Raw genomic sequence first — 26,669 nt, 5'->3', positions numbered from 1 at the left:
TGTTTATCTGTGCTGCTAACAGAGCTCCTCTGCAGTGAGAAGGCTGTGGGAGGTCCTGCTGCTGGGTTCTTTGCTGCCCAGATATTGATACAAGGATTTAGTCCTCTGTTTGGCAATTTCTTTCTGTGAAATATTACAAATATTATAAAGGTTTAGGACCGTGTGGCTTCATGGGAATGTCCTGGAGCAACTGTGTGTTCCCAAGCTTGAGCAGGGCTGGGGTGGGCTCAGGCAGCCCCCACTGAGTGGGACCCTCTCAAACAGCAGCACAGTGACCACTGAGCTCAGTTCTGCAGGAGTGTGGCTGCTCCCCTACTCTGGCTCTGCTCCTTGTGTGAGGCTGAAGAGACAGGAGTGATGGTGTGCCACAGGCAGGCTAGAGAGGCTCTGACCTGGCCCTTACCTGGCACATGGAAGCCATCTGAATTCCTTCAATCTCTAATCTGCTGTTCAAAGGACTCATGTGGAGGTAGTCTTTGGACCCAGGGCTGAGCTGTAATAATTTGGGAGCCTCTCTTGTTGGTTCTTTCAGAGGCGGGGGAAGAGTTGTTTGACAGCTTAAATCTCTGTGGCTGCTGAGTGCTCTGAGCACTGGGCTGTGGAGGGAGGCTTGGGGAACAGGCAGAGTGTTCAGTGTGTAACTGTGCTACTGGGACTGCAGAGGAAGAGGGTTCCCAGAGGGCAGTGAGGTGTCAGAGGGGACATCCAAAGTACACTTTACTTTTTTTCCCTGCTTTTTTTCTACTGCTGGTTTCCTTTTGTGAATACTTTCCAGGCTGCCAAGTCTGCCTGCTTTTTGCCTTGGTTTTTCCTTTTCCTTATTCTCCACTTCCAAGGCACTGGTGTTTATTAGGTGCAAAAAGGTGCTCTGCATAGCAGCACTGGCTGAATTCTGCCTTGCAGCAGGAAGTGCCTCCTGAATGAAGCACACACTGCCTCTGCTTGTCACTTTGAAAAGCATCACTGGGAGCCCTGCATTTCCAGTGAGCTTGATAAATGCTGGAGGGAGATGAGGCGTAGGGGTCAATGTTTGCACTGGGCTTGGGGCAGCAAGAGGAACAGTGGTGTGGTGCAGGCTGCCTTGGAATTTGAAAACCAATACCCACCCCTACCTATTCCTTGTAGCTTGCCCCAGATGATGCATGGCGATGCCCACACTGTAAGCAGCTGCAGCAGGGCAGCATCACACTGAGCCTCTGGACCTTACCTGATGTTCTCATCATACATCTCAAAAGGTTTAGGCAGGTAAGGATGCCTGTGGTGTTGCTGGAGGACTGCTTTGTGATGTGAGTAACTCCCCTCTTCAGAAGCAGCCCTTCTGCCCTGTGTGTTCCTCACTTGGGCTTTTCCCAGGCATGGTGGCTTTGGCCTCTGCAGCTCATGGTCTTCTCTGTGCACAGGAAGGAGACCGAAGGATGAAACTTCAGAACATGGTTAAATTTCCCTTGAGTGGCTTGGACATGACTCCTCACGTTGTGAAACGCAGCCAGAGCAGCTGGAGCCTGCCATCACACTGGTCACCTTGGAGGAAGCCTTATGGCCTTGGCAGAGATCCTGAGGACTACATCTATGACCTGTATGCTGTCTGCAACCACCATGGCACCATGCAAGGGGGACACTATACAGGCAAGTGTCCTGCTATGCTGTCTATGGTGGAGCCTTTCACAAAGAAACTGGTTCTATTTCTGTATGGAGTCAGGAAGGGAGTCACTGATGGGAGCAGTGTGACAAGTTACAGAAGGTGAAGTGATGGAGCCACCCCAAATGATGTTCTGTTCTGAGGGGTAAGGTTGGACAAAGAGAGTCCTGAAGTGTGAGCCATTTATTACGTTCTGGCAGCCTCAGGCTTCCATCTTGCCAGTCAGACTGGAAGATGATGCAAGAATAAATCTGTTCCTTGCATTGTCCTCCGAGCCATCATAGCAGACGAGGCTATGTTAAATATCATACAGCAAAGCTGAGAGCAGTAGGAGTGAGGGAGTCTTACAGTAATGTATTATTTCTTAGCATATTGCAAGAATTCTGTTGATGGCCAGTGGTACTGCTTCGATGACAGTGAAGTTCAGCAACTTTCTGAAAGTGAAGTGTGCAAGCAGACAGCTTACATCTTGTTCTACCAGCGACGCACAGCCATCCCCTCCTGGTCTGCCAACAGCTCGGTGGCAGGTAAGCCCTGCTGGCACTTCCAGGGGTGGCTCTAAGTTGTCTTTCATGGATAGTTTGTCCTTCTGGAGAATTTTTACCCAGTTCTGCTTAAAACCCTACTCTTGTGTCCCAGAACTCTGCAAGATTTGTCTGAGCCTGTGTCTGTGTGTCAGAGGCCGTGGGAGCTTTCCACCTCCTTCTGCTAAGGCTGTTTTGACAGGGAGGCTGCAGAGATGGGGGAAGCCCCTGTGCCCCCACAGGTGACTGCTCAGAGCTGCCTTTGTGCAGGACGTCAAACTGTGACTCGTTCCTTCCCTGGGGCAGCGCTGTCAGTCCCAAGGGGGCACCAGTAGTGCACGTGTTGGTGAAATCCAGGCTGAGTTGTGGGCTGCTGCAGGCTTGGTGACCTGCCCCTGGAAAAAAAAAAAAGATATTTTTGCGGTGTTGGGGTGGCAGCTGAAATGCTGCCACTGCCTGCATGCTGGTACTGGCAGCACACTGGGACAAGTGCAGTTCTGTCTTGCTCTGACCATAACTGCTCCATGAGAACAAAGCCCCATTCCCTCGGCGGTGTCCGGGTGCCGGGGCCGCGCGGGCCGGCTCCGGGCCCAGGCGTCAGCCAGAGCAGTGCCGTAGTGCAGAGCGGTGCCGGCTCCCCGGCCCGCCAGGGCTCCGTGTGCAGCTGCTGACGTGTCCCCCCTCCTGTCCCCGCAGGCTCCACGAGCTCGTCGCTGTGCGAGCACTGGGTCAGCCGGCTCCCGGGCAGCAAGCAGCCCAGCGTGGCCTCCGCCGCCTCCTCGCGCCGCACCTCGCTCGCCTCGCTCTCCGAGTCCGTGGAGCTCGCTGGGGAGCGCAGTGAAGATGATGGTGTGTACCCTTGTACCAGTGGAACGTTGCTGCGGGGCTGCCTGTCTTTCTGTTGCAAGATCCTTACTAAAATGGCTGCAAAATCTGTGGTTACTCCAGCAGCTGAGAGAGGCGAGAGTTGGCTTGGTAGGAGTGCGGGTGGGCTTCTGTCTCATGTGAAAAGTTGGAGGAGGACAGAGCAGGGACCTTAAGGAGCCTTTCAAAGAAAGCAGATGCCATCAGCAAAACCTCTCGGTCAGGAACATCTTTTGCTTGGGTTTTCTCTGGGTCTCAGTGCATCACCTTTGCAGCGTGGCTGACACAGCGCTGACAGATTCAGCACAGCACTAATTGCCTGCTGCTGGATGGTCCCAGGGAGGGAGGGAGATGTAAATTCACTCATGTACACAAGTTACTGTTCAGTTCCTGGCTTTGCTTGGTTCCTTCACACATTGCCTTCTAACTTTGGATGGTGTGGAGCTTCATTGGTCAGTCAGAGCATTTGGAAGCTGGTGTGGAGATGTCCTTGCAGCAGTGCTGTGACAGCTGTCAGATCTGGCCATAAAAGTCACGCTTCTAAAATACTTATATTTTGTGTTTCTAAATACAGTTACATCACTTGATCTAGAGGTAGGAATCCTACTTTGCCTTTCACAGAATGCTCTGGGAAGTATTCTTTAATACAGAATCATAATCCTAGCTGGTGATGTTGCCAGTTTCAAGGACTTTCAAGGTGCAAATCTTGTGTTTGATCTGCCACTCAGGGATGAGAAAAGAATCTGGGTTATCAGTTAGAGGCTTCAGAGGGTTAGTCCTGGGTGACCCCTAGCAAGTAAGTTGTTGGACTCCTCATTCAGCTTTTGTGCAAGAAGCTGTGCCTGCAGCCTGCATGGACAGACACATAGTGTCCTGTGGGTGGGCTGCTTGGCTCTGGGGAAATGCGGATGGGTGGGGTAAACCAGCTGCAGCCTTGGCTTTCCCACTAACACTGTCACTTGCTTTCTCTGCAGGAGGATTTTCAACTCGACCGTTTGTAAGGAGTGTCCAGCGTCAGAGCTTGTCATCCAGATCCTCTGTCACCAGTCCACTGGCAGTGAGTGAAAATGGTGTCAGGCCCTCGTGGTCACTCTCTGCAAAACTGCAGTTCCGCTCCAACTCCCCATCACGCTTCTCTGGAGATTCCCCAGTACATACCTCTGCTTCCACTCTGGAGAAGATTGGGGAAGCTGCTGATGATAAGGTCTCCACGTCGTGCTTTGGCAGCCTGAGGAATCTCTCCAGCAGCTACTTGGAGCCCTGTGACAGCAGCCGGCGAGAGCACAGGACAGCTCGCAGAGCCCCTCTGGCTGTCATGGAAGGGGCGTTCAGGGAAGAGTCTGTTGTAAGGACATCTAGCTCGGACCTTTCAGATGGCTATGGGAAAAGCTCTGTGCAGCCAGACAGGAATCACCCTGCTCTGGACCCTTTTGATAACAACAATCAAATCGCCTTTGTCGACCAGAGTGATTCTGTGGACAGCTCCCCAGTGAAGGAGGTGAAAGCCCCAGCTGGGACAGGGCTGGCTGCGGAGAAGGCACATGACACCCCCAAGAAGGGTCACAGCTCCAAAGGAGCTTCTGAGCCAGACAAAAGTTTGAGGAAGGGAAGGACAGTCTTAGCTCCCCAAGAGACCAGAGTCTCTCACTCTTCTCCTCCATTGAAGAGCTCCCAGAAAGCTTCCCGGTCTAGGAGTAAGACAGACTCTTCTAGGGTTAGCGGGCGACACGGGTCTCCTGCTCCCACTCAGGCTAGGAAGGACCACAGCACGAAGCCCCTGGAGGCATCTGTCCCATCAGCTCAACAGAAGCAGAGGTCAGGTTCTTCTCCGTCCTCCACAGCTGCCAAGAAAACCCCATCAGGCTCATTGACTAAGGGCTCCTCCTCTGGGAAGAGCCGGACTTCGGACCGCAGCCTCAGCAGGGAGGGCTCCAAGGTCAGCCTGGGGTCAGATAAAACGAGCATTACCAGCAGCTCCAGAACGAGCTCCCCTCGCATCAGCCACTCCAGGAGTGACAGCAGGGCCGTGGACAGCAAGCACGTGCGCAGCTCCTCCATGGCCAACCTGCGGTCCCCAAACGCCGGGGCACGCTCGGGGCTGAAGAGGGACAGCAAGTCAGAAGAGAAGGGTTTGTCTTTCTTTAAATCAGCCTTAAGGCAGAAGGAGACACGGCGGTCGGCCGACCTGGGGAAGACAACGATGCTTTCAAAAAAGGCAGGGAGTGTCAGTTCCAAGTCAGGCAGTAAAAATGTGCTGGACGACAAACCAGAGAAAGGTGGTGTCCCACCAGCCTCTCAAACCAATGCCAACATCACTACAAAAGAAAAACTTGTCTCAAAAGATGCCACATCTAACAAACATTCTCTGCTATCCAGTCGCAAGTCCAAGTCTTCCCAGCTAGATCCCGGAGTCCAGTCTCCTCCTTCCAGTGGCAAGCAGTCTGCTGACAAGCCGCTGAGAAAATTACCTTCCAGCATGCAGGTGTCTGTACGGCCTTCTCTGGAACCTCAGTGAAATGCTGCAATCCAGGTGTCTTTTCTTCTGCTGAGAAGCTAATTTATTCTGAGCTCTTGTTTTTTGTTCATGTGCCTAATGTATGTTTTGAGGAGAAGTTAACTGCAAGTTTGTTAAAGCGCCTTTGATTCTGCCATCAAACCAAATAGCCACAGGCAGCCAGCACTGGTGCAAGTAGCCTAGCTGGAGTGATTGTTGAACATGAATGCAGCTGTCCCATAGCACTTGTACAGGAGTCTCTGTCGAAAGTGCAACAGCTTTCTTCAGATTTGAGAGTTGGGACCTGACCCCCAGTTGTACTGACACTGGTGTGCTTTGCAGAGCTGTGAACTGATATTCCTTTGGTCTAGTTCTGGGTGAGCTGTGTCCACACTGGTGTATGGCCTTGTTCTGAGCTGTGGAGGATGCGAAGGAAACTGGAGAGACTATCGCTTCTTTCTGCTCTCAACTCTCTGTCCCTGCTCCCCTCCATTTGCAAGCTTTCTAAAGGGCAATATTTCAACACTAATGTTGTTTCTCAGGTATATACTCAGCCAGTATAGGAGGGACTAGCATTAGTGACGGACAGAAAGGTACCTGTGTGTCTGTGTAACAGATTTCATTTTTGCGTTCCAACAGCAGGAAGTTTGGAATGTAACCTGCAGTTTTTGTTGCTGTGTCTATGAAGAGTTTTGCTTTGTCCATACCTAAGGCAACCTCTTCCCTGTCCTGTTTAACTGTTTTCTTCTGAAATGCTCTGCTGAACAACAGAAGAAATTCCTGGGCAGCAGCTGCTGGCCAGCTCGTCCTGTGGAAGCAGTGCCATGGGAGGGTTATGTCCACACACCTGGATGGCCATGATGCTGTCAGGATGTTCAAACTCCTGAGAAGCATTTCCTAATGTGCTCAGACCCTTATCATAGTGGTGTAATTAAGCCTCCATTATCTCTAGGGGTGAAGTTTAGATCAAGTGTCATGCTGCCCTCTCTGAGCATGCTTTGACAGGCCTCTTTGTGTGGCTTGGAGGGGCTGTACCAAACCCCCAGTTTGGGGAGCAGTTTTCTTGTTCTCCAGAACAGGAAAGCTGTATGTTCTTCCCTCTGGCATGCTCATCTCCTTCCTATGGGTCTGGCTGCCACATGTCCCTCAGTGGAAGGTTCCCCTTCTTGTTTGGATGACAGCCTCCATCAGGGTCAAAACACTACATCTACTGATGTCTTTGTTTACATGCCCTTCTTACAGGGGAGATAGATTCCTCAAGTTCTGTAAGGTTCTTCTTAAGGTGGATTTCTTAAGTCCTTTTTCATATATGTGGTGTAATCCTTTTTATTTTTTTTTTTTTAAATTCCATGAATTTTTATTGATATGCTGCGTATCCTTTATGTCCACAGCCTGTGGTGTGGGCTGTGACTGGGCAGTGTGCTGGGCATGCTCTTTGCTGAGCAAGGTCTGTGCCTGTCCAGTCCCATGGCAGAGCTTTTCTGGGCATAGGTTGGGGCCAGGGACATGTGTGCTCTGTCCCATCAGACACAGCCCATAACAAACTGGCCTGTGCCACCTCCCTTGCTGAGGTCCTGCTTGCTCTGCAGGCAGCCTTGCCCCCAGCTCTGCTGGGCACCTTGCTGCTCTGTGATCAGATTTCTGCTCACCACGCACCTGCAGCAAGTATGGGAGGGAAGGGTTGGGGGCTGCTGGCTCCCTGGAGTGAGTGTGGGGCTGAGCTGGGATTGCCGTGGAGCTGCAGTCAGCGTGTGGGGATGAGCCCAGCTGCCATGTAACCCTTGCAGTGTCCTGGTGATGTCCTGTTGATCCCCTTCCCGTGCCCCAGCAGTGCCCACAGCCTGCTCGTGTCATGCCCTGACTGCTCCAGCCCAAACATGACATCCCCTCAATGCATTCCTTCTCCCAGGCGTTGTTTCAGTCTCATTTATTGCAGCAACAAGAAGCAAAGATTGCATTGCTTGTGTCTGAAATGTATGACTTGGATTATTCTTGGATTATTTTCTGTTACATCCAGCAGAGCAGATAAGACTTGCTTCATATTGCAGTACTTAAATTACTCCCTGAAATGTTGATGTTGAAGTATTTGTTTAAGGTTTTATCTGTATTAAGGTCTTACACTGTCTTGGCTCTTCTCTTATAACAACTCTTTTAGCAAGAATGTAATTCCAGTGGCTTATGCTGACTCGGTTTGGGATATTTAATAGACAGAACTACTTTCTGTGCATTTTGCCATGGACATTTGTGAAAGGTTATTTTTATCAAATGACATTCTTTTCTCATGTCATCTCTCACTGAAGGAGTTTAAACTGTAAGCTGGTGTGTGGGTTTTGAGGTGGTTTTGCTCCTGTGCTGCATGCCCAACTGAAGGGAATTTGAAGCCATGTCCAAACCCGTGTTTTAGCTGAACACCAGTTCAATGTTTGTATCTGGAGCAAGACAATGATGCTTGGAGCTCTCATTTGGGTAGAAGGGAGATGGAGGTCCTGGTATTCCAGCAGCTGATAAAAGTAGTTGAACCTCTGCAATCCCATGAGATGCCAATCTTACTCTCTTTCTGCACATTCTCCATCATTCCTGATGCTAATTGCTGCCAGCTCCAGCACTATCTGCTCTCTTTATGCTGCCAAACAGAATTTCTGTCCCTCTGGAATGGCAGCCCTGGTGCACAGGCTCCTTGCTCTGCAGAGGAGTGTGAGCAAGCAGGAGGGGCTGCACTGACAGTACCCTCATCTCTGAGCAGGTGGGATGCTCTCCTCTCTGGTGGGTTTTCTGCTCAGGAGAGATTGGCTTGGGGTGTCCTCAGGCAAGGTGGTTTGACTGAGCAGGGTGCACCAGGGTTCATGTGGGACACAGGACATGCTCCAGGTGTGTGTGCAGTCCGTGGGCAGTGAGGTCCCTGCTCCACGTCTGTGTCTGCTCTGTATCAGGGCCACTCACGGCACTCCACACCTCTGCCTGTTGGTGTCACACATCTTCCTTCAGTAGTAATGAGCTTCCTTGCACAGGAGAGCCTTGAAGGGTGGGGGATCTGGGAAACTGTTCACGGGGAGTGTTAATCAAAGCCTTGTTGCTGTTACAGTGTCATGACTCCATCAATGAAGCAGGATAAATGTTTCTGAAACAGAATGTAGGTTATTACAGACCCTACTTTAAAGGGATTTGGGGAAAAATCATCAGTCTTCTCTCTTTGCTTTAAAGCAGACTTACCTCTTGTCCCTTCCATGTGTAGGAGCTCCTATCCATGGTATTGTTGTCCAGCTGCCAGGATGTGGCATGGTACGAGGGAGCACTGGAGAGAGGGATCTGCCAAGTCCTAGATGCCAACACCACCGTGGCTTTGCATATGGATCCTTCAAGCAGCAATGGCTCGAGGCTATTCTGGAGCAGCTGCATGTACATGGTCATGTCTTAAAGTTCCTGGTGGTCATCAGAAGCACTCATGGCTGCGGGGGAGGTGGGCTCTGCCATCTCCCAGAGGCTGCTGCTGCCCGGGGACCCTCACCTCCCCTGGGTGGTGCCATGTAGGGCCTGGAAGTCTCATGGGTATCTGAGTGTGATGGGAGCAGCTGCTGCCAGGTGTGTCCTGCCCAGCCTGTCTGGGAATGGGGGGGTCTGGGACCTTCTGCCAAGGTCCTGGAAGCACAGGCATGCCTCGTGGTGATGGGAAATGCCTGGGAAGGGGAGGCCCAGCAGTGTCCTGCTCCCAAAGAGTGAGCTCCAAGGCAAAGCAGGGATTCTGGCAGCTTGTTTCCAGTGACTTTGGGTTGGGGTGGCCTGCTCCAGCGTGTGACTTGCATTTCAGCCCACATCCCTGGTCTGCCATGTGCTCCTGCTCCTGGAATTGGCCCTCTGGGCGCAGGAGAGCAGCGCCTTCATTCCAGTGCTCAGTTCCTACAGGAGTCACCTAGAGACTTTTTACCCTTTTTGGGCTGTGTCTTTTGGATAGTGTTTAGTAGTATTCAAGTTACAAGCACATTTTCAATGACGTGTATTCAAGAGGCACCTTTTATTTGTATTAATCACATTTGATAGACAATTTGGTGCCTGCAGTTCTCTATAACCTGTGTCTCACTTAGGGTGTGTAAATTGTTAACCCTTTCAGACTTAATGAATATGGATTAATAAAAAGATGCTTAGGATAGAAAGCTAGCAGCTTAATTGCACTTCTCCCACTGCAAGCGCCCTCATCCGCCGTCGCTGCAGGGGTTTTGCTTTCTGAAGCTGAAACTCGAGCATGCCCAACCCTTTTCCTGGGTTGGAGGCAGCTTGCATGGCCGTGCTGTCCCCAGTGCATGTCCCTACTAACTATGCAAGCCTCTCACCCAGCCGCGGGCTCCAGGGCACCGCTTGGAGTCTGTGCTGCTGCCTCCTGCCGCAGCTGCTGCTGGCACACAGGAGCATGGCCCTGGGTCCCTGCTTCCTTTGCACATCTCTGGCTCTTTTCCTTTGCAGGATTCTGCGTTACTGACAAGGCTGGAGCGGAACATAAGGTTAGAGGGCTTGGAGCAGGGAAACGAGAGCAAGCCGATTTCTATTTTGTGTTGTTTTTCCTTTTGTTAGCAGGGTGACCTGCTCAGGGTTCTGTGTGTAGCTGCTGTTGCGTGCAGTGTCAGGGGCTGCGAGGAGGGGCTGTGCAGGCACACAGAGCTGCTCTGAGTGTCCTTGGGGGGGGAGCGGTTCCCAGCTGCCTCCTGCTGCCCACCCTGCTCTCGGGGCTTTGCCTTTCTGGGGCCCTGTGCTGCTCTTGGGGTCTGAGCCGTGTCCTGTGGGACAGCAGGTCCCCGGGGCAGCCGTGTGTGCTGCGTGGCCTGGCCTTCCTGCAGGTCCCTGGACTCCTCCTGCTTCTTGGCCCTGCAGGTGCCCTTCCCTTGGTCAGCTGGCATGGACAGGGTTTGGAAACAACATTCCAAATAATTTTACTGTTGGGTGATGTTTTATATATATATTTTTTTTTTGTTTGTTTGTTTTTTTTTTTTTTTTTAATCTTTATCATTTGCCTACTAATCCAAAAGAATTTGGCAGTATCTAATGATACCTGTGGAGGGAACTGAAATTTAGTTTTAATCTGTGGTGAGATGAAAGTCCTACATGGTTTTCTCAACAAAAGCATCGTAAAGCAGTTACTAATAAGAGCTTTATTTTGTAAAAGAAAAGCACCTGAAAACTTGTACAGTGTCTGTGTTAGATCTAAAGGCTTAGGGACTCTATTTTTTTAAAGGTGATAGCACTCAATTTATCTGCAAATAGTGTTTTTTTTTTTTTAAAAAAAAAGACACAGATTAAAACTAAGCGAAACCACCAGTCCCGGCTCACTCAGACCTGCAGCCACACCCTGGCCTCAGGCTCGTGTGGCATTTGTGAGTGCAATAACCCCTCTGGAGGTGCTAATTGCCTTGGGTAGGGTAACACAAGGGAATCCAGGCCACCAGTGGCTCCTTTATTGTCCTGTGGCCTTCCAAGTAAGAATTTGTACAGATTTGCTCACCACCTGTGCCTCACCATTGGTTAAAATTGAATTTTAAGTCCTGTTGCAAATGCAATTTCTCTTCTGGATGCGATGTCAGATTTTACACTGGAATATCTACAGTTCTCAAACTGCATGTCACATCACTGTACCTGGTACAGGGACGTGGGGCTTTCCCACACCTTTGATATTCTCCTCTGTATTTTAATGTTTTTCACCTGTACAGTAATTGGAAAGCAGGCTGTCTACTTGGGGTTGAACATTGTACCATAAATTTTAAATTATTTGAGGACAACTGCATGAGACTGTGTCAATGCCTTTTATTATTTATTTGTATGTTTTATTATTCAAGGTGTATGCACTTTTAATATGCAGAATTTATATTTTTATGTTAAAAATAATTTTCTTTCAGAAAGAAGAGTTTGAATATGAGGAATTGGAATTAAGTGCAAAAAGGGGAATATGTAATAAAGTACAATAAATTTATTACTAGGCATCCTGCCTGAGTGAGCATTTTTCCAGGCTGCAGGCTTCAGCCTTGCTGTGTTCCTGCCCAGGATGGGGGCATGGGCTTGGGAGCTTCCCTGTGTGCCCCGGGGCTCCTCTGGGGACACCAAACCCAGAGTCTGGCTTGGCACAGAGCTGTGTGCTGGGGAGGGACACGGGCTCCTCTATTCCCCAGAGCTGTTCCTGAAGCTTCTCTCTCCACAGACCATCAGTCCAGGTCCTGCAGAGCGAGGCCATGGTCCTGACTGGGTGTGGGACCTGCCCCAGAGCCCTGTGCTGGTGAGTTTGGTCTGTGAGCCCCAGGGCAGGGCATGGGATCCGATTCCTCTTTGGAGTTTGAGGGCTCACACCTGGTCAGGCAGAGGTGGGAGTGTTCCCTGTCCATCCATCATGGCTCATGTTGGGGCTCAGCCCACCACGTGAAGGGGCTTCTCAGCACAGAGCAGTCCCTTGCTATCCCCAGCCCCATCCATGCCCACTGCCCCCCGCAGCTGTGAGGCCGAGCTCCAGACAGGAGGGACACATGCACCCAGGTTCTATGGCATTTGGGGCCAGGAGACCCCCAGGCAGATCCCCACAGCTCCGGGAGACCCTGAGGGAGACCCTGAGGCCACCCCTGCCTACAGCATGGCCAAAGGTATTGAGGGCAGGGGTGGCCTGAGTGGCTTCTGCCGTCTGCAGGCACCGGAGGCTTGGAGCTCCTCCAGCTCTGAACTAACTAAAGACTTTTTCCTTCAGCAGGATGTGCAGCAGTGGAGAGTGTGGCTGCCAGATGGGAGTGTGGATGGGCTGTTCCTGCTGCCACCCACCTCAGCCCAGCGAGGATGAGGATGGAGGAAGGCAGGAGAAGGACAGGCAGCTGCTCCTGGGTGCTGAACGGACAAGCTCTGTCCTTGGTGGATTGTTTCCTCGTGACCCAGCCCTGGGCTGGGAGAGCTCCAGCAGCCCCAGCTGCAGGCACCAGCCCCTGCTGGGCTGCCCATTCTCAGGGCAAACAGGGCATGGAAGGCTTCAGCAATCCAGGGTGTTCTGTGGGAACAAGGATGGAAGATTGTGTCGTTCCCCTCCCCCGTGCCTGGGGGGCTTTCCAGTGTGAACTCGGGTCCCCATGCTCCTGTGAGCCCTCGGATCAGTGCACCAGGGCTGGGTTGGGCTTCACAAACTCATCTTTCAACCGCTTTTGGTTCTCAAGGGTTCTTTTTCTCTCTTCCTCCGTGCATATTTTTGCAGAGGGGCAGTGTTGCACAGGTGAGCAGCATTATCAATGTGTGCCCCATGCCCCTTGGGTGCTCACCAAACCCCCTTGGTCCCCAAATCTCCAGGTGGCTTGTCCTGCTCTCCCCTTGCCTGGTGGTGGTTACAGAAATGGTGATGTTGGTGTGTGTATCAACAGCTGTGCTCCATCACCCCTTGCCCACACGGCTCCTGGGGCCTGGGGCTACACGTGTCCCCTGCCAGGCCCTGCCATGGAGCCTTGGTCTGTGTTTCATCCATCCTGCTGGGCATTGTGAGCTGGAGCTGAGGAGCTGCTGGCTGTCCTGGCCAGTCACACACACGAGTCCCACCCCTACCATGGACCAGAGGCACTGCTTCACATCTTGCATAGAAGTGGGGATGGCAGATGTTGTATTAAATCATGGGTCATCATTTATTTATAGGTGATTACATTAAAGAGAGATTAATATAGCCAAAGGCTTTGCAGAATTAGAGTTAATGTACTTGTGTCTATTATATTTGCCAACATTTCTCCAATCCAGCTGGGTTTTTCTGGCCACAGGATTTAACAGAGAGCCCACTGCCATGCGCCATCCTACCTGGGAAGGAGTGAGAGGTCTGTGGAAAACTGAGAAAAATTGAGAACTTTGATCTTCGAGTGATCAATTCTATTGCCTCCCACTTTCTGAGGGCCTGTGGCAGGCACTTGGTGCCTGGGAGGGCAGGGCAGGACTTGGCAATGCTTAGAGTGAGGTTGGGAGGGGAGCCCAGGGTTGGGGCTCCCAGATGTTGCTCCTGGGCTGGGATTGTGCTGTGTTTAACTGGGATTAGAGTACTGCAGAGTTGGGCACAGGCTTGTGACACCCTGGGGATGGGGCTGCATCCCTGAGGAGCACCGGTGGGGGAGTGCCAGGTGTTCCCTTGGTCCCTATGCCCCCAGAGCCTGGTCTGGGGCTGGCTGCCACCTGTCCCATGGGCTGTAGTGTGGCTGCTGCCAGCTCAGGGAGCACCAGCGGGGTTCCCCTGCTGATGGGTGAACCAGAGGAGCCAGGAACACCACCCTCTGTTTGGCTGGAGATGCCAAACTACATGGGAATGGTTAAAGCTTTTGCCAACCAGGACAGGGGGCACAGAGGGGGTGTGTGACTGCCTGGTGGGACACCTGCCTGTCTCTGAGAGCCAGAACAAAACCCTCTGGGAGGCTGTTAATAAATTGTAACACATTAGGCACTGTCACCCCTACCCCCGGACTCTTAAATTTTCATCTAATGGGGGTGTTTTTCCTTCCTCAGCACTTTTTCCCCTAAGCCAGGTATCGATCTTGGCTTTGTGGGGATCTGGCTAACTGTTGGCAATTTATGGGAACATAAAACTAGTCCATCGTAGAGGAAAAACCCATCTTTTAATAAGAAATGGTGACCTCAGCTTCTGGCTGGGTCCAGGGTGGATTTACCATTTTACAGTGGGTCCCCGGGTTGGGGGCACGGGGACTTTTGGGGGAAGGGGACCATTAGAAGCCCCTTGGGCTGGGCCACCTTGTGGGCAGGGGAGGCCTGAGGGGCTGTTGAAGACATGGAGTTCTCCTTTCTCATCTCCTGTGCCCCTTCCCATGGCGGTTGAGGGTCTGGCTGGACTCTTGATCCCACAGGACCTGGGTCCATAAAATGTCCCCTTCTGCCTGGAGCTTGGTCTCCTGCTGTGGGTGGCAGGAGCCAGTGGGCAGCAGGCTGGGCTGGGGCTGGAGGGCTCTGCTGCTGGGCAATCTCCCCAGCTCTTTCCCATGGCCTTGCTCCAGCTCCTCCAGCCCCTCTGGGGGTCTCCCCTGGTGATGGATGCTGCTGGCTTTGTGGAGTGAGCCTGGTGGTGGATTCCTGGACCTGTGGGTCTTCATCCCACTGCTGTGTTCCTGCAGGTCTGGGCGCGTGGGGTCCTTGGGGAGCAGGTCCCTGGGATTAGAAGGCACCTGGCACTCACAGCCCAGCCCCGGGAGGAGCTCCTGAGCCCCCAGCCCAGGCACCCCTGTGTCCCCACCTGCAGACACACACTGCTCTGTGGCACGTGTCGTGTCGGGTGTCCCGCTGCTGGAGCAGCTGCTCTCCCCGTCATTTGCTGCCGTCTAATTGTGGTTTTATTGAAATGAGTCTAAATTGTCTGGGAATCCATCAGCTCGCTGTCTCCCTGTGGCTCACTCAGTGAGTGCTCCGTGAGCACTCCACAGAACGCTCCCGTTTTAATCTTGCGGAACCGGCTCCCTGGAGTACGGGTGCACTTCCTAACAGCCCTGATGAGTTTCCAGAGCTGGGGTCAGGCTGTCTCGGCAGCGCTGACGGGGCGGCTCGCCCAGCGCCGCTGCCCTGCTCAGTGCTCCAGACTGTGGATAAAATAAATCTGCCGCTGCCTGAATCCCTCTGCTCCTGTAGCAGGCACTGCGCGCATTGCAAAGCCGCTCCTGGAGCCCCTCTGACAGTCCTTAAGCATTTTAATATTTTGCGAATGATTTATTGAGGGTAACGAGCAGATGATAGACTGCATTTCAAGGTGTGGATTATCCATTAGAGCTCATGTTGAAGGCATCTGCTCTGACAGGCTGCTGCCGAACGAGGCAACTGCAAGCGATCTGTTCTGTTTCAGGAGGGATCAGCACCTCCCACCGCAGCTTGGGGATAAAACCCTGCCCCTGTCCCTGCTCTGGGGCATCGGTAAATGCCTGTCCCTGTCCCTGTCCCTGCTCTGGGGCATCGGTAAATGCCTGTCCCTGTCCGGGTCCCTGTTCTAGGACACCGGTAAATGCCTGTCCCTGTCCCTGGGCCGGTCCTGCCCCTGGAGTCAGAGCTCTTGTCACGCCTGGTTAGGAGGAGCTTGGTGGCAGCTCCGCCGGGGCTGGATGGGTTCACGGGCTGTGACATTAGCTCTGCAGGTCTCGGGCAGGGAGCTGGGCCGGTGCTTCACTGTTAATGGAGTGATTTGTATTGTAGGGCCGGTGGCACCTGCGGTGCTTCCACACCCCGTGCATCCCCGCGGGCTCCAGAGTCCCCAGGGAGGTGTTGGCTGTGGGACACGAAGCTCTTTGCACTCCACGGTGCTGGCTTGGACCCTCTTCCACACCTTTTGCGGTTGGTGCTGCCTGTCCTTGGCGTGGCGCAGCCAAGCTTGGGCCAAAAGGGGGCTCAGAGTGGGCTGTGAGCCCATTCTGTGGGCTCAGAGTGTCGGGGACTGGGACATTGTCCCCTGGGTACCTCAAGCTCGGCTGTGGGGGCGACTGCCACTGCAGGGAGGGCAGTGCTGCCCTATTGCTGTGCTGGCTTTGTTACAGTGAGATTAATGCTGGTTATTGGGAGTTTTTATCACCTCAATGTTTCCTCTCAGCTCTTGAAACCGGCTTCAGCCCGGATTTATTACCTGGCACATAAATACAAGTGCAGGTTTATTTAGTCTCCTTGTTCATCAGAAAGGAATGAAAATGTAAGCAAAATAGTAAAAATAAAATAGACTCAGTTTTTCTTTAATTGACCTTTGATTTTTAACGTAATACCTTCTCCATGTTGCTGCTTCAGCCTTTAATTTCTCTCGGTGAAGTGGCTGTGTTCAATGATTCATTCTGTCCTGAGGCAAAGCACACACTGTAATTGGTTTTTAACTTCCTGGAATGTCAAAGCCAGGATTGAAATTTTACGTATCACACCACCAATTCAATACTGGCTTTAATAATAATGTTGCAGAAAGGAAAGCAGATTTACAGCTGTAGAAAAATGTAATCAAATTTTGAGCCTGAATGCAGTAAGTCCAAATGCTAGTTTTCATTTGGAAACTTGTTAGATAAATCTGACATCACCTGAGTGGTTCCCAGCTCATTTCTGCTTCTCCGTGCCACGGCTGGGGGAGCTCGGAGGGCTGGGAGAGCGGGGCAGAGCGGGGCAGAGCGGGGCAGAGCGGGTCCGCTGCTGCTGGCACTGCCCCGGGACGGGCTGCTGGTCACGGACCCTGGGCAGAGCCTGGCACAGGCTGTGGGGAAACGCTCGGCGATGGCAGCGGCCCGAGGTCCGGTCCCAGATCCGGGTTGAGGTCCGGTCCCAGGTCCGGTTCAGGTCCGGTTCAGGGTCCGGTTTGAGGTCCGGTCCCAGGTCCGGTTTGAGGCAGCCGCTGCCGCCGGGGCTGTGCCGGCCCGGGCCGGGGGCTGCTGGGGGAACACCCCCACAGCACTGCAGACACCAAACAAGCAATCGATTTTGGCCAATTAATGTCTGATAAAAACTAATAACCATCCTCTCCCTTCCTTATTACCGAATGACCTCCAGCGATCCATTAGTTTAACAAATGATATGCGGACGTTCAGCATGGCTAATGACTCTGGATTAAACCCACTGACACCTAATTCATCAGCGTGCCCGCACCACAGCGCTGCTGTGCCGCTCTCTCCATCATCACCGCATTCCTGTCGGCGCGTCCCTGACACCCTGCGGGGCTCTGGGCACTCCGCGTCCCGTCCGCGCTGTGTCCGGAGCCACCGGCGCTGGGCTGGCCCCGGTGCCCGGTTCTGTGCCCGGTCCGGTGCCCGGTTCTGTGCGCGGTTCTGTGCCCGGTTCTGTGCCCGGTCAAGCGCCCGGTTCGGTGCCCCGTGCCCTCTGCCCGCAGGCTCCGTGCATCGCCCCACTCCAGTGCCCGCCCTGCTGCCCGCAGCGCTGCGCTCCCTGCTAGCATGTCCTAAAAAGCTAACTAAGCTGAAATCATTTTCTTCCCTTGGAAAAGCCTTTAAATAATGTATTGCCCTCGCTTGCTATTACTGAGTGTTTTTATAAAACCCAGGAAAGTCTTCCTCTCACTTGTGTTGCATCTGTTTTTTGTAGGGTGTGAATTATCCTCCGGAGGATCGCTGGAAATTCCATCTCGAGGCTAGCGCCCCGTGGTCCCCGCGCTCCCAGCCTGGCTCCTGGAGCTGAGGGCTCTGGAGTGGCCACTTCAGGGGCTGAGGGGAAAAGCTCCCAGCCCTGTCTGCCGTGGCAAGAACTGAGCAGCCCCAGAGACAGCGGGGGAAGGACGAGAAGCGCTCCCATCGGACAGCGCTCCATCACCGCGGCTTGTGCCTGGCAGCTCCGGCTCCTGCTGGGAACGCGTCCCTGGTTGTTCTCGTGGGTTCCTCCCAGCCAGCTGCCAGTGCTGGCAGCAGAACCGCACCGAGCCCGGCTCCAGCCCGCTCCTTCCCGCAGAGCCCGTGCAGGAGCCCCGGGCTAACTGGGGCTCTGGGCTGAGCCGGGTGTTGCAGCTCCGCAGCCAGTGCCTATTGATTGCCATGGTTGCTAATGGTCTTTTTCGTACAGTAAGAGGCTTTAGTGGGGAGAACTTAATCCAGTCCTATCATTGGGTGAAATTGTACTGCTCACTGCTCAGATTTCCAGGATGTGAGCGACTTTAATAGTGGAGGGAATTTTATCTACTATGTTTAATGCCCCAATGTTTTTACGGCATGGCAGGTGCCAATTGCAATGCTGCAGTACCAGGAGTGTGAAAGGCCATGGGTCTGCTGGGTGTGAGGGAGCTGTGCTGGCACACGGAGGCTTGTGGGCACCTCGGCAGTGTGACTGTCACTGTCACCAGTAGCTGTGTTGAGCCCCAGTGTAGCCACCAGCACATTATTGAGGTGAGGATGAGTGGTGCTGGAGATGATGTAAATGTGCAGGGAACAGGAACTTGGTGTTCCCCAGGGGCATTTTTTGGTATTTTCTCTTCCCAGCAGTGCTGCTCTTGCTGCTGGACAGTTGGGTTGGGGCCAGGGGCAAAGCCTTGTGTCAGGTGGGGGTGACAGAGGTGACACTTCTTGGACCAAGGGATGCCAGGGCAGGGTCAGGTGCTGTGTGCTGCAGGCTGTGCTCTCGTGCAGGGCAGGCAGGGCGTGCTCAGGGCAGGCAGGATGTGCTGACAGTGCCATGCATGGGTGTCTGTGCTGCAGGACACGCTCCCCTTGCCATGCACGTGGCACGGGCCAGCCCAGAGAGAGCTGCTGGCCCAGCGCAGTTCTTGTGGCCCAGAGCAGAGCTCAGGGGTTGGCTCGTGCAGGGCTGTGATGTGTTCCTGCTTTTGAACTCAGTGTGCAGAGGGGTCTCATGGACTGTGATGGCCAGGATCAAAGGATAGGAAATTTCTCTGTGTAACTTATGTAAATGAGGTCTAATGAGGTTTTCATGATTACCTTTAATCAGCTTTCCCACAAGTAGCAGTGGTTCGTATGGCATGAGCCAGGACAGCACATGCAGGTATGTGCATGGCCAAGCACCTTCATTAAAAAGGTTTTTAAAAAATTAATCTTCAAGATGCAAATGATCTATTAAATGCTCAAGAAGGTTTCAAGTGGGGAAAAAAGCACAAGGGAAGCAGCAGCTCTGCAAGCCCTGCAGGACTGTGGTGGGCAGAGCAGCAGGGTGGGCTGTGTCACATGTGCCAGTGATGCCACGGGGGATGTGTGTGTCCTCGAGGCTGTGGGACAGGGCTGTCTCCATGGCTGTGCCACACAGGTGACTCGGGTGGCCCCAAGCAGGCAGCTGTGAGCAGTGTGTGGTGCAGGACATGCCCCAGCTGGGATCCTGCAGGCACAGGGGGTTTTCAGAGAATGCTCCATCAGTGTGGCTGCAGGCACTGGGTGTCCCCTCCTTCCCTGCCCCATCTAACGCTGGCAGCGTTGCCTCCTGCTCTGCTCTGGCTGTGCAGAGGATGGTGAGGATAAGGGGAAATGTGCCAGGTCTGAGCTGTGCCAGGCTGAGAGCGTGAGCTGGGCTGGGTCCTGGCCATGTGGTAAGTGCAGTGCTGGTGCTGGGTACTGCTGCAGGGTCCTGGGCAGCCTGGCCCTAAGAGAGAGGTTTCAACCTCTCAGGGTCAGAAGCAGCTCCCCTTGGAGCTTCCCCCTTGATCCTGAGGAGCTGGAGCCTTGAGTCAGGTGGGAGGAGAGCATACAGAGAGACAGCAGAGTGAGTGAGTGAGTGAGATGGTTTGGACAACTGCATCCAATTAGCCTGACATTAATCCTGGGCAAACATGTGGAAAATGCACTGCAAAATTCAATTAATGGGAGAATTAGAGCCTGGGAATATAAATTCATGCCTGTCAGTGTGGTTGAGCAAAAGTAGATTCTGTCAAACCGACCTGATTTCATTCTTCGATGAGGTTCTGAGTTTGGTGGTGGCACAGAAATGACCTGTGCTCTCCTCAGTGCCACAGTGCCCTGGGGAATAAGTGATGCAAATGGATTAGAATGCAGGACTGAGAAACTGGGAGGGAAAGTCTTGTTCTGCAGCTGGGTGGTGCTGGCAGAGTTCTCCTGGGGAGCTGTGTCCCCATCCAGGTATGAGATCAGTGGTGCTGTGGGGCAGGAACGCCCAGAGCTCGGGCAGTGTGAGAGGAGGACAGACACGAGTGCTGCTCCTGCTGCCCCGGGGCAGGGAATCACCTGGCGGGCATGGGAGCAGGAGCTCCCCTCCCCGCTGCACTGGGGAAAACGTGTATGTGCACAAAACATCGAGTTTGCTTCATTAAAACTATCACATGAGAATGATTCTGAGTGTCACGAAAGCAGCAGAAACTGTGCCCAAATCTCCGGGGCCCTGGCAGGAGAGGCCAGGTGCAGGTGGCATGCATGTCGTGGCCAGAGCACTCTGACCAGTGCTGCCTGGCTGGAGGATGCTGCTGTCCCAGGCTGCCTGGGAAGGTGACAGGACAGGCAGCCAGGCTGCAGGATTGGCTCCAGCACCGCCACTAACGCCTCCAATTTCCCTCTGGAAATTGTTTCTGTCAATATTTTAATTTCATTTGGGCTGAGCAGGTGGAGCGAAGGCAGCGCACCCTGAGCAGATCATTTGTCTCCTGCTCTGGATCTCGGCAGGGACCCATCATATGGCAGAATGCCAGCAGCTCCCCGAGGATGGAACCAGGGAACTGGCTGGCAGGATGGCCAGGGCAGGAGGGGATCGAGCCCTGCTGCCCCTGCCCTGCTGCAGGGCTGGGCTCTGGGGCAGGGCTCACAGGCAGGGACCCACCGGTCCTTCCTATGGGGCCAGCACACTTCCCCAGTGTCACCATCAAGGCTGGAGCCTGGATCAGCAAAGCTCCACGTGGCAGAAAATGTCAGTGGTGGCAGTGCAAGGGCTGCTGGAGCCATGAGGCCACGGAGGGCAGGAAGACCCTCGTGTCTCCTCTGCTCTCCTTGGTGCCTCCAGGTGCTATCCCTGCAATGAGGTGTGCTGGTCTGGGGAGAGGAACAAGGTCTGACCGGGTGGTGGGGCTAATAAATTGCCCAGGAAAAGCAAACTAGTACATGCAGCTCGCGTTTCCTCTGCGTCTCCATTGCAAAGTGCCAAAAGAAATCTGTCTCAGGAATTATTTCAGAGAGGGTAATTTCTGTTTCTCAGTTGCTGTCATACATTAGAAATATCTGAAATGCCTCCGGTTGGTTTCCAGTGGTGAGGAGCAGCCAGGGGCTGCCATGGATGAGAAGCACTAAAAGAAAATAAATTAGCCTCTTGCACTCAGCCCTTCTCAGCACCGAACCACGAGTGACGAGCAGCTGCTGCTTAAGTAACGACCAGAATAATGAGCAGAGTAAGATCTGCAAAGGAATATTAACTCTGAGGAATAACATTTTCTCCCCCCTTTGAAGTTTGCCCTGGCAGCCGCTGTCCTGGCTGGTGGGGAGCCCTGGCCTGTTGGAGCTGGCAGGGAGGGGTGTGGAGCTGCTCTGCAGCATCCTCTGCCCCACACCACCAGTGCCAATACTCTTCCCTTCCTTTCCCCTCATCAGTCCCAGGCCAGTCTGTCTCTTCCTGGCCCAGCCGGGTGTAAACCTGCTGAGCTCCCCATAACTCCCAGTCACCTGCAGCCAGGGGAACAGGACTGGCACTGGTCACTGCAACATCGCTCACTCCCACCCTCTCATCCCAGCTCTGCACCAGGGGAGAGCCTGAGCAGATGGGACAAGGCCACACCGGACTCTGAGCTAAGCTCTGTGTGTGCAGGCAGACTGGCCCAAGTTAATTTAGGAAGGTAGCTGCAGCAGCCAGAGCTTTGTAGTGGCCATGAGTGAGCCCCCGTGGCCTGGCACAGGGGTGAGGGGAGCTGCTGGCACCAAGATCCCCCACGGCAGCTCTCTGGGCACCATGAGCCCGCCTGTCCCCTGGGCTTGTCCTGCTGCTGTTCTGTATTTCCCAAAGCCAAGGGGGTGTGTTTGTCTAGCTTGTAACAAGAAGGACCCAGTTCTGAGCCCTGCTGTGTCGGAATGAGTGTTTTCAGGAGCTCATCCCTCTGAAGATGTAAACCAGCAGCACTCCTGAATTTCAATTCCTTTATCTCCTCTTGGCTGAGTCATGCAGGGATCATTCCCCTGACGTATGGCTTCGTGTGTGCACAATCACCATCACACAGGGCTGCAGTTTGGAGTGAGTGCCTTGTTTCCCAGCGGTGATTAATGATGATAATCTTCCCTCCCACTGAGCCTCTCAGGTACCTGTTGCAGAGCCGCCATCCCCAGAGGATGTGTGTGCACTTAATGTGCCACTGTCAGGAAAACTGCACATCCTTCTGCAGAAAAGAGACACAGAACAAACCTAAATGGGGCTGTAAGCTTTCTTTGCCTTGTTTCCCACAACACTCATTTCCATCTGTCCCACATGGGTGAGCAACAGGGAAGCAGATGTGTTGATGTGCTCTCCCCAAGGGAAACACTGCTCTGTCTTCACCTGGAACGTTCCTGTGCCTGTGATGGATCCACAGAGGGGTTGGTGCTGCTGGGGCCGTGCTCCCCTGCCTGGGGTGGCAGCCACTGCCTCAGCTGGCAGGGGCAGAGCATCCTGCCCTGGATGGTGGCAGTCCCTGCAGGGGCCTTGGGGACAGCAGTCACAGTGCTGAACTGCTCCGAGGGAAAGAACCACCCCAGCAGCTCTGCTGGCATCATGTGCCATCAGCTGCTCTGCAGGGCTGGGGGGCTGCAGGTGGGGGGATCCCGTGGAGTTGTGGGGCTGCAGGTGGGGGGATCCCTCAACTGCTCCCTCAGACAAGATGCCTTTAGCAGTGGGGGGGTTACTGCACTAATAATTTGGACTTGTATTTTGCCAGGGCTGCTGGTCCCAGGGCAGCAGCCCTTTGGTGGAGGCAGCCCTTGGCAGAGTCTCTGCCTTGGCAAGCTTGCAGCTTGCAGGAACGAGGGCATTAAAGTGTTTGTGTTGGTCTGGCAGGGACAGCGCTGGGACAGTGACAGGCAGTGATTTGCTGGGAAAGAGGGAGATGATAATATTCTCCATCAACATTATTATAGGGCTGAACCTCAGAGTGGACAGCCCAAGAGCTGTGAGAAAGACTTTAATTTGCTTTTTCTCCTCAAGGAGAGCTAATGGCATTGAGTGCAGCTCTGGCCACCAGCCACCCAGGCACTGAGCCACTGGGGCACCAAGCAGCCTGTGTGCCACACCAAGCACATGGCTGTGCTGAGGTGATTGTCCCTGGCTGGGGCTGGCAGCGGGTGAGGTGCCCCCCTGCTCCACTCAGCTCTGCAGAGACACAGCACATCTGAATGAGCTTGTCAAATGAAATTTTCTGTCTGGTTAGAAATGGATTTTCGAGCTCCTCGCTCACATGTAAACATTTTTAGTGGTCCCCAGCCAAATCAGAGCCAGTGAGAGCAAACATCAGCCTGAGCAGACCCAGTCCCTGCAGGGAAATCACTGGCCACAGAAGGAAACCAAATGCGTGACGGCTTCGAAAGGCATCCATTAAAGTTGTGCTGAAGTGATTCATGGTGCGGGTAGTTAGACTTTAATTAGATCTTAATCACGCAATTTTATCTTTGTTTTAGAGATTAGAGCTAAATGAATGGATTGGTCTCATAACAGTGCTGTGACTAAACACAGCAGTGTCACATGGCAGCTCTGTGGCAGGCAGAGATGGGGCTGAGAACATCAGCCTCTTTGGGTGTTTTAAATAAAATTAGTGCATTTGAAATGAATGAAGAAACTTATCTAAAACACACAAATCCACCAGGACCTGCCAACACTCAGGGAAGGTGGAGAGGGAAGGAGAAAAGAGGAAGGACCACGGATGCTGGTGTGAGTCCAGGCACTGACTGCCATCATGGCCATGTCTGGCTGGGGGTCCATGGTGTGTGACAAGGAGAGGTGGATTGCTTTGGCTGTCGGTTTGAATTCTGCACAGGATTAGCAGCACAGTAACTCATCTCAGCCCCTCCTGGGCCCTTTCTTGCCTGTGTCGCTGTTTCAGGCATCCATACACTTGTGGCACAGAGCTGCTGTGCCCTGCAGTGTGTGTGGATGGACAAGGGGATGAGCATGGCCTGAATGTCAATGCCATGAGGACCATCCCTCCGTAACATGCAGGAACCCTGCACATGTGTCCCAGGAGAGGGTTTTCCTCCCTTGCAGATGTGGGATCTGTCAATATCTGCCCTGCCTTGCATCCTGCTCTTCAGGTGCTTTATTTTAGTTGAGTCATACGAAAAGGGTTCAGGTTTGCAGAATTAGTCCCTGTGGGTGGCTGGTCTGGGACGATGCTGCCAAGCCACAGTCCAGCTCTGTGGGGCACAGAGCCCACCACTGGGGCTGCCACTGGAGCTGGGATTCACCCACGCCTGGCACAGGGCCCACGTCCTGGAGCACATCCCTGGTAGCCACACACGGCTGGGGATGCAGCAGCTCCATTCAAGTCTCAGCTTTTGCCTCTCTGAGCTCTCTGAGCTCTGCCTGGACCTAAGCTCTGCCCAGGGCTTGTCCCTGAGCCATTGCAGGGAGGTGAGGTGGCAGCTCTGTACCCCATGGCCATGGTGCCACAATGCCAGGTACCCAAAGCTGAGCCAGCTCCATTGTCCTTGAGCCCTGCCCTGCCCTCGCTGCAATGGCAGCATCCCCTTCCCCACCTTCCCTTTCCTTCTTGATATGCCACAGCAGCCACTTGAACTCATTACTGTGGGAGATTATAGGTCCCCAGGTAATAACGAGTCTTCAGATAATTACTAACAGATTCTCTAACAGGAATGAACTCAGTTGAATCCATTCAGTCACTGGGTAAATATTTATCCCTAAGCTGTCCTTATCTCCAGGCACTGGAGCATGCCAGAGACGTTTGCTGTCCTCATCCCGTGCTGGCTGCAGGAGCCAGCTGAGGGGAGGGGGATGCTGTGAACAAGCGTGGTGAGTTCCCTTAAAATCTTAAAACACTCACTGACAACAGGGGAGCTTCACTGGCCTGGCCTCAAGCCACGGCTCAGGGCTGGCCAGGACTCAGCAGCACCTGGTGTGAGCCCCCAGGTACCGGCTCCCCTTTCCCCTGGAGCAGGCAGCAGCATCCCGTGGGCACTGACCTGTGCGGGGTCAGTGCTCCCACAGCTCTGTGAGGAGCCCCAGCAGGGCTGAAATGCCTTTGACAGGCACAGCTGCAGCACCCTGGGGTGTCACGTCCTGCACCATCTGTTGGCAGAATGTCCATGGGGCACTGACACCCTATGGGTGACCCTCTGAAGTGCCAGCCCCACGGCCACCGGCGAGTGCCAGTCCCCTGCTGCCCGCACCCGCAGCCCCGGCTGTGCAGGGGTCACTATTTGGCCCAGCTGGTTAATTAGCAGCCAGGTAATGAATTCTGCAGCGATGCCAAGGCTTCAGCATTGATGCCATCAGGAGCTCCCCTCCTGCACGGACCTGCTCGTGGAGCGCAGGGCAGGACTCGGAGAGGAACGTGGAAAACTTCCCAAAGCAAATGAGATGTGTTAATCCACTGTGAGCAAGGGCACGTCCCCGGGGAGCTCCTCCTCTGCCGGGCTCGTGTTCGCCGGGGGCTTGTGCCCGCGGGCAGCCCCTGTGCCCGCTGGGTGCCAGGGCAGGACAGCGGCGCTGCAGGGAGCGCAGTACCGCGGGCAGGGGCTGCTGGTGCCTGGGAATTCCGTGGGGATGACTTTTCTGGCACAGGCTCCTGTGCAGAAGGGAGGGCTGGCAGCGGGGCAGCCCCGGAGCCTGTTGGTGAGCTGAGTTCTGGAGGGGAGCCTGCAGAGCCGGGGGCACCACGGGGGCACCGGGCACAGCCCCTCTGTGTCTGTGCTGCCTGGGCAGGCAGGTCCTGGCATCACTGGGTGACATCCAGCTGTGCCCATCCTGCTGTGTCCATCCTGCTGTGCCCATCCAGCTGTGCCCATCCTTCTGTGCCCATTCAGTTGTGCTCATCCAGCTGTGTCCATTCAGCTGTGCCTATCCTGCTGTGCCCATTCAGTTGTGCTCATCCAGCTGTGCCCATCCAGCTGTGCCTATCCTGCTGTGCCCATCCAGCTGTGCCCATCCAGCACTGACAGCCCTGACTCACACCAGCCCTGTGCTCCCGTTTCTCACTGCAGCCTGATGAAATAATAAGAGGAAACTTGACCTACTTGGAAATATCTGAATCCCAGCTGAGCATCCAGCATCTCTGAGGGTTGGAGGTTTCTGTTAATGACTGTAATTATTTGCTGCCCACTCTGTGTTTGGAAGGAGGTGTGTTAGGAACACACTGCTGAGCAGTGGGGGGACAGGGCTGGGAGTCCCCCACAGCCATTCCCAGGACTCTCTGCCTGCTGCCAGGAAACTTGGAGCCAGCAGTGAAATTGAATCATATTAACTTAATAAGAAGTTAATCAAATTTTCTCAGTGCTCACAGTGCTGTGATCCTGCCTTGGTCAGAGGGATAACAATGTTCCTTGTGCACCTTGAAACACCAGGACCGAATTTCAGGAGCTGGTCCAGTGTCGCAGCCTGAGCTCACACATGGGGGGACCCTGGAGTTGTGGTGCTCCCAGGGCAGCTCCCACCTGGGTCAGGGTGTCCTCACCAGGAGACAGGCAGGGTGAAGAACTAATGGGGACACTGTGTCAAAGATCCTTGACTGGATCATGGGACAGTCCCAGTGGGGAAGGGGCTGTTTTGGGAGGAGAGGCTGCTTCTAGACAAGAGT

The 26,669-nt window shown here is 53.8% G+C and overlaps 1 protein-coding gene across 3 annotated transcripts in view; it reads left to right on the top strand.

Moving 5' to 3' along the window:
- USP31 (ubiquitin specific peptidase 31) overlaps positions 1–11,774 on the top strand; it is a 29,192-nt gene extending 17,418 nt beyond the window's left edge. Inside the window, exons 12-17 of one of the 3 annotated variants that reach the window (XM_062503443.1) lie at positions 1,126–1,245; positions 1,401–1,626; positions 2,008–2,166; positions 2,860–3,012; positions 4,002–5,557; positions 11,700–11,774. In XM_062503443.1, coding sequence (XP_062359427.1) covers positions 1,126–1,245; positions 1,401–1,626; positions 2,008–2,166; positions 2,860–3,012; positions 4,002–5,542 — 2,199 coding nt within the window. In that variant the 3' untranslated portion in view covers positions 5,543–5,557; positions 11,700–11,774. Of the gene's footprint in view, positions 1–1,125; positions 1,246–1,400; positions 1,627–2,007; positions 2,167–2,859; positions 3,013–4,001; positions 11,442–11,699 lie in introns of those variants that run through there. The other 2 variants (XM_062503442.1, XM_062503445.1) reach the window with 2 other exon arrangements.
- Positions 11,775–26,669: the final 14,895 nt, after the last annotated feature.

The sequence above is a fragment of the Cinclus cinclus genome, chromosome 16 (genome assembly GCF_963662255.1).
Source record: "Cinclus cinclus chromosome 16, bCinCin1.1, whole genome shotgun sequence".
Lineage (NCBI taxonomy): Eukaryota > Metazoa > Chordata > Aves > Passeriformes > Cinclidae > Cinclus > Cinclus cinclus.
This window is presented reverse-complemented; position numbering and strand designations above follow the sequence as displayed.